The 13,897-nt window shown below is 30.9% G+C and overlaps 1 protein-coding gene across 1 annotated transcript in view; it reads left to right on the forward strand.

Moving 5' to 3' along the window:
- The window catches only part of LOC136984644 (protein O-mannosyl-transferase TMTC1-like), a 36,482-nt gene extending 23,322 nt beyond the window's left edge, over window positions 1–13,160 (forward strand). The window contains exons 11-18 of the mRNA XM_067281711.1: window positions 8,424–8,567; window positions 8,786–8,997; window positions 9,629–9,764; window positions 9,889–10,033; window positions 10,892–11,026; window positions 12,092–12,214; window positions 12,327–12,404; window positions 12,508–13,160. Coding sequence (XP_067137812.1) covers window positions 8,424–8,567; window positions 8,786–8,997; window positions 9,629–9,764; window positions 9,889–10,033; window positions 10,892–11,026; window positions 12,092–12,214; window positions 12,327–12,404; window positions 12,508–12,642 — 1,108 coding nt within the window. The 3' untranslated portion in view covers window positions 12,643–13,160. The remainder of the gene's footprint in view (window positions 1–8,423; window positions 8,568–8,785; window positions 8,998–9,628; window positions 9,765–9,888; window positions 10,034–10,891; window positions 11,027–12,091; window positions 12,215–12,326; window positions 12,405–12,507) is intronic.
- Window positions 13,161–13,897: the final 737 nt, after the last annotated feature.

The raw sequence follows: 13,897 nt of genomic DNA on the forward strand, positions 1-13,897 counted from the left end.
ACAAGAATTTTTTTAAAAAAATTATCCATTAACACGACATCATTTCCACCAAAAAAATAATAAAATAATAATAATATTTCAAATTTATTTTTATACAGGATAATAAATATTTAATACACTTTCGAAGTTATTAAAGTCTTATATACTTGTATATGTATATTAAAAAATTTATTAGATTTTAAAACAAATTTTTAAATCATAGTAAATGAGAAATTTAAAAAAAAATGTATAAAATTTGATAAGTTTTAAAGGATATTTTACTTTAAAAAATTAAATATTAAAATTATTGTCTTAAAAGCATCTTAAATTTTTTAATAATGATTGAAATTTTAGGCCTTAAATTTAATTTAAGGCCTAAAATTTGTTAAAGTCTCCTCCTATGACAGGGAAATTAAATATTTGTATAATAAACTGAATAAAAGTTTTTTTAAAAATAAGTTTAAATAGTAATTTAAGTTTATTAATTCTCAGCAAATGATTATTTCTTTTTCATGGAGATGAGAACAATTTTTATAAAATAATAATTAAAATAAATGAGTTTTTCTTTGAATTATGTAAAAAGATGAAAATAAAAAAATTAATTTATCTATTTTAATTAATAATTCTTCATTTTTATTTACTTTCCATTAAATTTTAAGGTATTAGAATTAAGTTTTGTAATATTTCATTATTTAAATCATCCCATAGAAAAATTTATCTGTGATATTTAATAAAAATTTTTAAAATTATAAACAAATTATAAATTTATATAAGAAAATTTAAATTTTTATTAAAAAGATATGATTTTATACTTTAATTTTTTATAAAAAGATTAAATAGACTTTTAGGAAAATATATTGACTGCAACGTGAATTTATGAATTTTTTTTATATAAAAATAATTAAAAAAACAAAATAAAATTTTGTAATGGTTAAAATGTTACTTTTATAGATAGAATTTTTTAGAATTTAAAAGTTTTTTAACCCAAATTTTACAATTGGTTAGTTTAACTATTTAAAATATCAAGAGAAAAAGAGTTATCTAAAATAGTTTTGGGATATAAAAATAAAGCCTCAACAGACATAATAAAGAAAAGAAAGGAAAGTACAAGATATCATGTAATGCATTATTGAAAATACATTTACCGATGTCACTAAAATTTTCTTTCTTTGTAACCTGGTTTAACGCGTTTTTGCTATCGTAATCCAGTGTAAACAATACAAAGAAATTATTGAAGTAAAATACTGAGTCTAAGTAAAACACTTGAGAGAAAGAAGATATTCGATTTGCTAAGGCTTAGATATCTTCTTCATAAAATACTAAGAAGTTTTGATAGCTTCCTGACGGAATTTCGATTATGATGAACTCCATAGGAAGTCGATAAAGTCACATCAGTGTTACATCTCTTCAATATATTTCAATCATTGAAGTAAAATGCCTCTAGCAAATTCAACTAAATTGAAGAATTTTTCAATTCCATTTATAGACCGTATTTGTTCAACGAATAAAACAGTTTTCTCTTGTCTGAAACTATTCTCTCGAATAAAAGATTAGGAAATAAATGTTTTGTATTTACACACAACTCTATGTGTACGCAATGACGATGCTTTGTAATTTGAATATAAAAATTTGTGCAAAGTTTTTGTACGGATTAAAATAACACGATCGTGTGGATAACCATTTTCTTCATAATTCTTCAGATTTGTATAAAGTCCAGATGCTTTATCAATAGATGGTGCACGTATTTAGATCTACTTAGGCAATAGATGTATTCGAAATGCTTATGATACTCGACTACTATATACAGTAAAACCTCTTTAAAACGTCCACACCCACCTCCAAAACTTAGGAAAACTGGTCATCTCAAGATGGTCTTGTACGGGTGGTAACGAAAATAAAATGAATACAGAGTAGTGTATATAGTAATGTGTCCAGCAATACTACATGATATATGTAATATTCTAATGTGGCACTATCCAGATTAATATGTAGGCAATATAGCAAAAGCCATTTAATAAATACTGTGCATTAATTAACACTATGCTGCTATTGTTATATGCCGTCGAATCAATGCCGACTCATAGCAACCCGATAGATAGCAACCCTAAATGCTGTTTAGACGTTAATACTACGCCGAAAACAATTATTTAATAATATAAAATGTATAATTTTATATACTATAATTCATACATTTTTAATTGTTTGATGCAAAGTAATCTGAAATAGACGTTTGTGTTTTCTGTTTTAAGATTCTTGAACAAGATGAAGCCTTCAGTATTTCTTTTTTATTTCATCAAACAGACTCCTCTTTAAGACCAAATTAATTCCAGAAACCGCCCAAATTTGTAGTCATTAATTATCATTCTTATTAATGGAAAAATAAATTTATTGGCTTTATTACATTATTTAATTTAATAAGAACAAAGCACGGGATAATTTGTTATTGAGGATTTTAACAGCTAATTATGTATATTCTATATGATGGAATAGAATAGGAGAAAATGGAGATTGTGAAATTCCGGGAAAATGATTGAGACGAACTTACTTTTTATACCTAACGCTACAGTGAACATGTCCAACGTTGTACAGTATATTGTACTGTACATGCCCATGTTTCCGATTTCGTCATTCTATCCTAGGTAATAAAACTGGTCGTATCAAAGAGGGTATTTCACACAAAGGGATTATCAGACCGGTACTCATTGGTTGAGTAAAAGGTAAAGGCTTAAGAGGGATTAAAAACAATGAGTTCCATGGAATGAAAATTTTGTTCTAAGAAAGGAACTTTTACCATTTATATATATATATATATAACTTCTTTGAGTGATTGACTTAAAGGAGGTTTAACCATTCATATGTATATGTAAATGGTAGAAACCTCCTCCTTTAAGTCAATCACTCGATTAGATGACCAGATTTTTTAGAACAAAGTTTCCATTCCATAAGACTCATTGTTTTTAATATATATATTTATTTATAACATATGTATTTATATATCTGAAGTATTAACTATTACAAACACTAAATTAAAATTAATGCGATTAAATTAAATAAAGAATACAATTGTACTTTTACGTTTCCATCAATTTTATAGTAAATATATACGCTGCTGTAAACAAACTCAGTTTACTTACAAATACTTGTAAAATATAAAATACTATAAATACTATATAAAATACAAAATAGTTAACTGACATTTTGGCACTATTATATACTTAATTTTGATAAATAATAAGAATAATTTATTACAAAAAAATTAGCCACCGTGAGCCACCAGGAAAGTGATATTTACAGGCGTAACGCCTGTAAATATCACTTTCCTGCAATACGCAAGAACATACATTGGTTGCTTCCATTCGTTCGATCAGTATTATAATTAATATTTTATTTATTAATATTTAAGATTTAAGAATAAAAATATATATATCAACAATAAAATTTGATTATAAAATTGTTCAAATTATTTTAATTAACTCAGTTATTACATTTATTCTATTGGGATTCATATAGAAGAGTCTATAAATTTGTTAAAATAAAAATTTAAGATAGTAATAATATAAATGATAATAAAAAAACATTGCATAATTTGAAAAAGAAATTCTCATTTCGCAAATAAAATTTCATGAAATGTTATTTAATTTACTTATTAAATGATAAAATATAATATTTCGTTTAAAAAATGTTTATATAAATATTACAAGTCTTAAATATTTCATAACATTAAAAGCTTTAATTTTAATTAATTATTTTAATAATTTCTGTAAAAATACAAATTAAATACTTAATATTGTATGATATATTAAATCTTTTAATAAATTGTCGAATAAATTTTCAAAGTAAACAATGAATTATTTCACAAAATATTACAGTTAATTAATTTTGATATTTTTATAAATAAGAATTATTAAATATAATTATTTAAAGTTAAAAGTAAATAATAATTAATTTTACTTAAATTAAGCGTAAAATTAAATATAAACTAATTTTTTTTAAAGTTTTATTTATTTAGGGATTCTCTTTTAAGACAAAATTTTAAATTTAAATATGATAATATTTTTTATATAAAATTTTAAAAAGAGAGTTCATTATGGAGAGTAAAAGTTTGTATTTTTTCTGTATACTTTAAAAATAGAATGTGTTTCTAAAATATATATTTATACAGCACGTCACATATATATATATATATGTATGTATGTCGAGTTTGACGAAAAACACAAATTTTATATTTACAGTAAATGTACAAAATAATCCAAATTAGAGTTACAATTAAATATGCACAACACTAATTCCAACAACAACCGACTATTCCCGTACAAATTCGTCGAAAGAACTCCTTACGAACAAACAGACTTGTAATTAACAAAACCTCCGAGTCAGGAACAAGTTCGTACACAAACACGTAACTTCCCACGAGAGAGTTAGTTAGCACCTCGATAACGACGATCTCCCTTGATCCGATCCGATCCGATCACCTCCGATACGATCACACCATCCAGCCGATCGCGATACGAACTTAAATAGTCGACGGCGTTCGAACCCTGCTCCAATCAAATTTGAATGTTCCCGCAACGGCCGCCAACGGTCACTTCCCGCCGGCCAATCGTCCGATGGTTGACGATTCGAAACTTAACGGTTCTTCCCACGGAAGTTCCTAACGGTCGTTTCCAACGGCCGATCCTAACGACTTTTCCGTTATGACAGTTCGTTATAACAAACAGGTGGGAATCGCGCGTCTTGGCGATTCCATACCTTACACCTCCGCGGCCAAGGATCAAACTGAGCTTAGCCCAAGCCTGTTTGATCCAACAACACTCAGCAATTTTACAAATGTCCGTTCGTGCGGACTGACCCTTACCTCCGGTACAACCGGGCAAACTCGCTATAACCCGCGCACAGAGATGCCTCGCGATAGTGTAGGACCCCTTGGATCCCCGAGACCTATCCGCGCGGGTCCCCCTACGAGGAGGTCGTCCCCGTCGCCTTCGGCGCGTCATCCGGTTTTGTTGGTCACCAGATGTCGCTCGGCCCTTCTCACGGAATTTGGGTTTCTTACCGCGAGCTCGGTTGTGACCGTTGTCCGTCGTTTTCCGGACCGGCGATATGCCTCCCTCCGGACTTAGCACGTGTGTGGGTGGTTCCGATTGGCCACTGGCCGCGCCCGCCGTGGCCCGAGACCTCCGGGTCTCTTCACCGCTGTGTTTTCTTTGAACCCGAGTGACGGTCGCCAAGATCACGTTCGCCTGTTGCCCAATCAATCCGGCCAAGTCGTCCACGGAATGACACTCCTTCGTAGCATCCAGGGGCTTATCCCGTGTCGCATTCGGTAACCCTAGCAGCGGTTCGCTAGTTTCCCCGATCGCTCGTCTTTGGTCATCGGCGTGTTGCGCCAACTGAGTCGCGGGTTCCCGGCCGATATCTCCCAAGTCGATTATTTCCCCGACGCCACAATTTTGACCCTGAGGCGTCCCAGCTACCCCATTCTTTACTGCTCTGACTCCCGGCCTCCCTTCATCAGCGTCCTCGCCCTCCAGTTTCCTGTTCGCGGCGGGTCGTTCGCTTCGGCTATCCGATTCGCTACCGGAATATCTCCTCGCAATAGGAGTCGCGTCCCCTGCTTTATTTTGCTCAGACTGCGCCCTCCGCTCACACTGGGCCGTGCGCTGCCGCCCTTGTGTCTGGTCAAGCGGTCCTATGACCATCCCCCGGTTTTTGTCGTCGGGCGGCTCTCGTTTAACCCCCTCGCTCGCTTCCACGAACATCCCCGCTACCGCACTTAATATACTCTGCTCCTCAGCTAATTCCCTTTTTCTTGCCTCGGAATCCGCTTTCTCTCTCGCTTCTACCAGCGCTCGGAAGTCCCTTTCCGTTAAGAGGGCGTCTGTCGCTTTCCCTAACCTATTGGTGATCGCACACGTCACCCGTGCCGATCCTGGCGTTTCTTCGCGTCCTTCCTCCCACAATCCAAGCGGTACTGACGCTAAGCCTGCCTCTACCCGGTGACCGAAGGCTCCAACGAGTTGCCTTTTCTCCTTCGTTCCCGTCACCGCTTTAGAGACCCATGACTCCCTTAACGCCGACGCTTCCGTTCCCGAAACGTCCTTAACTGGGGGACCATTTCTGCCGCTTACTGTCTCAGCTTCCTTCAGCGACCTCCCGACTTCGGGTTGGATATTATGAACTGCCTCCTCTCGTCTTGCCGCGACTCCACTAGGCTCCCTAATGTCCCGGTCTACCTGTGAGCTGCGCCTACTTTCTACTCTTAGCATGGGGACTTTGGCCACCCTGACCCCAGCGGTTCCCGTCCTCGATCCGGCTACGTACGTGGGCCTCCCTTCTCCCCGCATTGCCTTGACCCGATCCTTTGCTTCCCCGCTCCCCGGTGGGCAAGAGAGTTTGGATGCTCTCACCTCCACCACCACACGGTCCGCTGCCTTGGGTCGCATGCGTTCGGCCTCGTCGTCTACCCGCCTATCAGGACACCCTCTTTTCTGCCGGTCAGTTTCCCTTGGCCTATCCAATTCCCCCTGCGGCTTGTTTCCCGACAAGCTAATTCTATCCCCGAAGTCGCGGTTCCCCTCGACTTTAAGTCCTTCGGATCGTGTTTGCTGTTCCTGCCTCCTCGTATCGTCTAATATTCCGGTGATCCCCAGCCGTAACATAAACTGTTCCAATCTTATCTCTGCTCTCCTTACCTCCTCTGCCCCTGCCTCGCTCGCCGCCGCGATTTCTGCTCTTCTCGCCTTGCATTTTGCTATGTTCGCCTTGGCCTCGATTTTCGCGAGCTCGATCCGCAACTTCAGAGCTTCGAGGTCGTCTCCTGATCCGCTTGTCCTACGCGACGTTCCCGGCTCGTCATCCTCCCAGTCCCTAGCCTCTAGCTGCCGCGATTTCGCGCGTCTAGGCATCTCTGTGTGCTAGCGAGAAACAAAAAATTTACCTGGGTCTAATTGCTGGTGATGCTCTGTACGTACGTCTGCTTCTCTGTCGTAGCTCAGTTCTTCCGATTCTTTGAAGTGTAATCCAGGATAATCCAACGTAATCCAAAGTATCCAAAATATCCTGTCGACTGCGCCAGTAATGTTCAAAATAACCACTCAGTCGGTTTGACGAAAAACACAAATTTTATATTTACAGTAAATGTACAAAATAATCCAAATTAGAGTTACAATTAAATATGCACAACACTAATTCCAACAACAACCGACTATTCCCGTACAAATTCGTCGAAAGAACTCCTTACGAACAAACAGACTTGTAATTAACAAAACCTCCGAGTCAGGAACAAGTTCGTACACAAACACGTAACTTCCCACGAGAGAGTTAGTTAGCACCTCGATAACGACGATCTCCCTTGATCCGATCCGATCCGATCACCTCCGATACGATCACACCATCCCAGCCGATCGCGATACGAACTTAAATAGTCGACGGCGTTCGAACCCTGCTCCAATCAAATTTGAATGTTCCCGCAACGGCCGCCAACGGTCACTTCCCGCCGGCCAATCGTCCGATGGTTGACGATTCGAAACTTAACGGTTCTTCCCACGGAAGTTCCTAACGGTCGTTTCCAACGGCCGATCCTAACGACTTTTCCGTTATGACAGTTCGTTATAACAAACAGGTGGGAATCGCGCGTCTTGGCGATTCCATACCTTACACAGCACGTCACATATATATATATATATGTATGTATGTATGTATGTATGTGTGTGTGTGTATGTGTGTGTGGTTTTCGCGCACGCTAGTTAATATTTATGACAAAAAAATCGAGAAATATTACAATATATTCGAACAAATGACACATAAATGTTATTATTTAAACATATTCAAGATGTCGAAAGTTATTCAAGAGAAATATCGAAGAGAGATCTTACTTGACCCACTTCTTTACTATTGATCTTTCCTTATGTAGTGGTAGAACACAGGGAAAATATTCAGTCGATGGAAAGCAAACAATAAATTAATGAAAAGAATGCCGCAAAAATTAATATAAATGTGCATTTTTATCTTTCCATTTATTATTTTCAACATATAAAAGTAATTTTAATAAAAATTAATCCATATGTTGTTATTTATTCATACGTCTTCTGATATGTTTAAACTTTATCGATTTTTCTATGAAAATTAATATAATTTTTTACTCTTTCTTTATAATTTTTTTAAAAATAAAATAATGTTTTTTTTATCTCTTATAAAAAAATAATAAATATTTAATGATTTAAAGAATTGTTTTATGAAATTTTAAATATTTAATAAGAAAAATTTATTATGAAATGAAATGCTTTTTAAAAATGATTAATAATAAATTTTCTAAAATATAAAATTAACACTAGTTTTTATTAAATATTTTATTACCTTTACCACGTAAAAATTTACGAGGGATTATTTTGTATAGGTTTAATAAATGTTTAAATAATTTTAATTTGTATATAAAAATTTTCCAGTTTGTGGCCTAATCATGCAAGTGCCCACAACAATTTAGGCACACTTCTTCTGGATAAGAAGGAAGCAGAAATTCATTTTAAGAAAGCAATACAGATCAATCCTTATCATTCGAGAGCTTATTACAATTTGGCTGTTACTTACAGGTATCTGTTTTCAAATTTTAATTTAAGAAGTATGGCAATTTATATTAGACAGCACTAACCTATGCAAAATTTATCATTTAAAATGAGAAAAATGTCTTCTTGTCTAGTGATATATTGCACGAATTCAATTTAGTAAAACTCAATAATTCAACTTACTTTAAAGTACGAAAGTTATTTAGAAAACCAAAAACAATCATTTTTCTTTCTACAAAACGCAGTCAGTTGGGTAAAACTGAAGCGGCACTTAATCTTTTGAGAAGAGCCCTGATGCTGGATCCTCTGTTTTCTGAAGCATATTCCTCTCAGGCATACCTTTACTCTATCAAAGGAGAAAATAAAATTGCCGAATGTATCCACCGCAATATAATTAAACTAGAACCCGAAAATGCTAATTACCTTAATAATTATGGAAGTTTCCTTCATAAATTAGGTAAGAAAATCATTCATTTTTCACTATTATAAATATTATCTTACAGCACATAGATGTGTAGAATCATAAATATATTTGATATAGTATTCGTGTATGTTAAGATAATAGCATTTCCTTTATTCAGGAATAAACTTGAGATACGAAATAGAAAATTTATATTGAGATGTTATGTGTGGAACATTTATTTATATATATATATATATATATTTATATGTATGGTATATATCTTGTAATAACTTTCTTAATGTTTATATAATATTTTCTACGTGTTTATCTAACACCTCTTGTATATTTTGATAACAATTTGTCTCCTGTTTGTGAAGATTCATATCATTACTTATAGCAACATCTTTTACCAGTGATGTAGCATATCTTATCCCGCATCCCTAGCATCATTCTAGTTTCATGTTTAATATTCTTAAATACTATAAATTTATCAAAGAAAATTATTCAAAAAATAATTTTAAAAATTAAACGTAATTTATAAATAAAAATAAATACAGGAGTTTATATATTTTTGTTTTAAATAGTTAGTAAAAATGATTGAGTATCAACACAAAAAGCTCTAAATATAATGGAAAAACTTTTTCAAATATTAAAAATTTAAGTTTTTATATCTATTTTTTATAAGGACGAATTGAAGAAGCTTCGGAATTATATCAAAAAGCTTTAAAATATCAACCGAATCATTTTAAAGCCCTTTTAAATATAGCAAGAATTATGAAAACTTTAGAGAAAACTCGAGAAGAAGAAATTATATATAAAAGGTAAAGGAACAAACAACAACAAAAAAAAATGTTCAAATAAAAGAAATTATTGTAGAAAAATAATGTAATTTTCACAATTTAACAATCAATTATTAAAATATTTTGAATCTTTTATCTTCAACAGAATTTTAGAAATAACAGAAGATCCAACTGTTATGGATAATCTTGGTTTATTGTACATCAGCACAGGACGCTTCAAAGAAGGCAAAATAATATACGAAAAGCTAAGAAATAAGTTTTCCAACTATATTTACGGGAAAATACATTTTGTGAGTCAAAATTTCATTTTTTATTTGTCAAAATATAAAGGCTTATAAATGCATTTATCATCTGTCGCTCCAGTTGCAAAGTCCTGTCTTGCTAAAATTTATATTCGATTCATTGATAATCTGAGCCTTTATAATAGGATATAAATAGAAAATAATAAATTCTAACCCATAAAAATGTTAAATTATACTATAAATTATTATTTAGAAGAGATTTTTCATTTTATGTAACACGTTTTATCCATCCTCCAGTTATGTGATTCATGCCTCTTATCAAAAATAATCACTCAAAATCAAAGCCATTTTAGCATAATTTATAAATCATAAAAAACAATATTTTTATCTAGTTTAATATTTTAATAATTTTTTAAAATATATTTTATATTTTTATTACGAAAAAATTTATTAATTTTAAATTATAATTCTAATAAAATTATGATGTAAAAGTACACGTGTTTTTATCCATAAATTTAAGTAAAAATTTAGACAAAAATAAAAAAAAGTAATCATTCAAGAATATTATTTTTTTATTTTAAAAAATTATTTATAAAATTTAATGGGTTTTTACTTTTAATAAATTAATATAGAAATGAATTTTAAAAAATTATAAACATAAACGAGAAATACAAACATTTAAAATGCAATTTTAATATATTAAGCTTTTTAAAATAAATTTTTATACTTTAATTAAGTGATAAAATATATTGAAAAAAACGTTTAGTATATGTTTTATTTTAATAATTTATAAGCATAATTATATATAAAAATTCTTTACTTTAATTCTATTAAAATAATAATTTTAAAGAATTTTGTTGTTGTAATTTTAATAAAGCCTTTTTAAACATTTTTTTTTCCTGATAGGCGGAATTATTAATACAAGAAAAATATTTTAAACAAGCGGAAGTATTATTATCAAGTATTCATTCACGTGTAAATCATAGGGATGCTTTACATGAAATCTCATTACTGTATACACAAATCAACAAAACAACAATGGTAAATATTGTTCGTTTAATGTCTTTATTATATTATCTCAGTTTGTTAACACGCAAATGTCACGTACCTTATCACGTTCTCGGATTATGTTCTAGGAAAGTGGATCGTGAAACTATGTTCGAGACTTTACTCGATTAAAAATGAACGAGACAATGTACTTCGTGGAAAACCCTTTCATTGATCGCCTGACCTAAATTATAACCGTCGTAATCATTCAGATTTGTAGAAATGAACGTTTAATTTTATTAAAATGGCTCTACATTCGTGTTTATGGAACGAAAAACATGCTTCACTTTAATAATCTTCTCCTCCTCTTCTTTACGCACTTACAACAGCTAATATACATTAATTAACGGCTGGAGTGTTTTAAAAATAAAATCTAAAAAAATAAAAAAATGAAGTTTTCACCTTTAATGAGATGATTAAATTAGTAGTATGAAAATTATAATTAATTCTAACGTTGTTTAATGAACATCATCAGAACGAATATTATTTTATTGATCTTATTTTGTATACAGATTTAAATAATTAAATATGAAGAAAAATAAAGCAAAATTTTATATATTTATTTATTTATTTTTTAATTTTAAAATTTATAAAGAGATTAATAATATTTGAATTGGTAAATACGAGACGTCTCGACATTTTACTCTCTTACGTGAAGAGCAATAAAATAATAAAGAATGTTTAATTAAATATTTCATATAACAATAATTAAAGAAACTCAAAAAAATCTTTTATTTCTATTCTGTTTTATTGATTTTTTCACACAATTCGAATGCATTGTTATTTTATTTTCTCGTAAATCTGATTCATTTGTATTTCAGTACCATTCCAGTATTTTTAGGTTAAAATTTATATTTAATATTACTAATTATTTAAAATTTTGCATTTATTTCAAATATTAAAACACTCCTTTCTTACGTTTTCATTAATTTAACACGAGTTTACTATTAAAATATCTGTAAAAAGTAACAAAAAACAAGACATAAAATATAGAATTTTCTTCGTGTTACTACTCTCAAAGTCTAATATCTGTTTTGCTTTTTTCTTCTTTATACAAAGGCTCTCAAGTACATCTCCAAAGCATTGACTTTGTGTGGTAAGAGTGATAAGAAGTGTGCACAACTTTACAGCTACCACGGTGATATATTGAAAGATATGAAGAATTTGGAAGCATCAGCACAGGTAGCTTTACCTTTTTCTATATTGCTATGACATAAAACTTTGCTTTAAAAATCAATATATATGTATATTATGAATAAAAAAACCCTGTAATTTTTTTACGTATTAATTACAGAGTTACTCTACAGCTTTAAACATGGATCCAAATTTATCACACGCTCACATCAATTTGGCAGTTATACAGCATTTACAGGTAATATATTATAAAGATAAAAATAGAGATTATTAAAGCATCGACTGATTATTCTATGTGTTGAGGTGTAAAAAAATTCTTTTAATACTTTCTTCGCTAATAGGGTAATTACAGCGAAGCGTTATATCATTACCAGAAGGCTTTTAATTTGGAGCCAGATAATAATATCTTACTGGAGAATATGCAGAAATTAAAGAAAAATCTTTTGACATCAACTAAGAGTTGCCAAATGCGATAATAATTATTCAAGTAGATTATTAATTGTACTTTAGGGACCAGTGAAAAGATTCGATATTGTGTGATTAGAATGAGTTAGTAAAGGGGGGTTTAACTAACCTTTATCTCAGGCTTGGAGAGCATCTGCTCGGTTATATACAAGTGATACACCACTAAATTATGAAGTATCTTTCAGCTAAAGTACTCTATAATAAGCTGTCGATCCTTTAACATATCAAAAGATTTTCGAAAACATCTTTAAAAGCTTCTTAATGAGGTGGCATATGTCTAGTTAGAGCACTTAGAAGTGCATTGTATCGTGTATGAGTGTTGTAAAGTATAATTTATTCTATATTATCTCGGCTAATTAAGACAATCCTCAGAAAAGTAATTAGTATTTATTAAAAAGGGGAGAAAAAAATGTTAATTAATTTCTCATTTGCTTTTATATATTTTTATAATTATTTTGATTTAACGATGAATTTTTATATACATATATATCGTGAAAAGATTTTTCTTAAAAATAAAAGAAAATGAAAGAAAATGGAGCAAATAAAATTTTGTACTGTAAAGTTTTGTAAAATAAAAATAAAAATAAAAAAATGAAAATGTTTCGAAACGTGCCTTGTGTGTCCTTTTTTTAAAGAAAACTGTAAAAAAAATCACATAAATATTTTTTTCTCAAAGAAAAATATTTAAAAAAAATTGTAAATAAAACAACTAAATTAATTGTAAATAATTAAATATATCGTTATATTTTCATAAAATTTAAAAACAAATTATATATTTACTTTATTTTATACTTTTATTAGAAATATATTTTATTAATTTAATAAAATTTTAATTGAAAAATTAAATTAACTTATTTTTAATTATAATCATTTATAAAATATTAATAACATTATGGGCCACCCCCTTATAAATATAAATTGATATAAAAATACTTTTTAAACTTCGTCAATACAAAAGTTTTCGTATAAGCAGCGTAAAACTTCGAAAAATTAAGCAAAATTGAGAACTTTATCAGCTACTAGACATAGGAAAGTATAATAAAAGTTGAGATTATAAGAGAAAGATAAGTCGAAAATAATTTATATGGATAATTATCAAGCTGCATCTATCCCTTTTTATACGATATAACATATCTAATAAAGAGATGAGAGATTATGACAATAAATTTGACTGGTCAACAGCTGCAGGATCAATAGTACACGTTGTGTGGTGCCAGCAATCAATAATATTAATCCCACGTTGGCATAGTTTCCAAAGGATTATCG

This window comes from Centruroides vittatus, unplaced genomic scaffold (assembly GCF_030686945.1).
Source record: "Centruroides vittatus isolate TY-2023 unplaced genomic scaffold, ASM3068694v2 contig_926, whole genome shotgun sequence".
In the NCBI taxonomy this organism is placed as follows: domain Eukaryota; kingdom Metazoa; phylum Arthropoda; class Arachnida; order Scorpiones; family Buthidae; genus Centruroides; species Centruroides vittatus.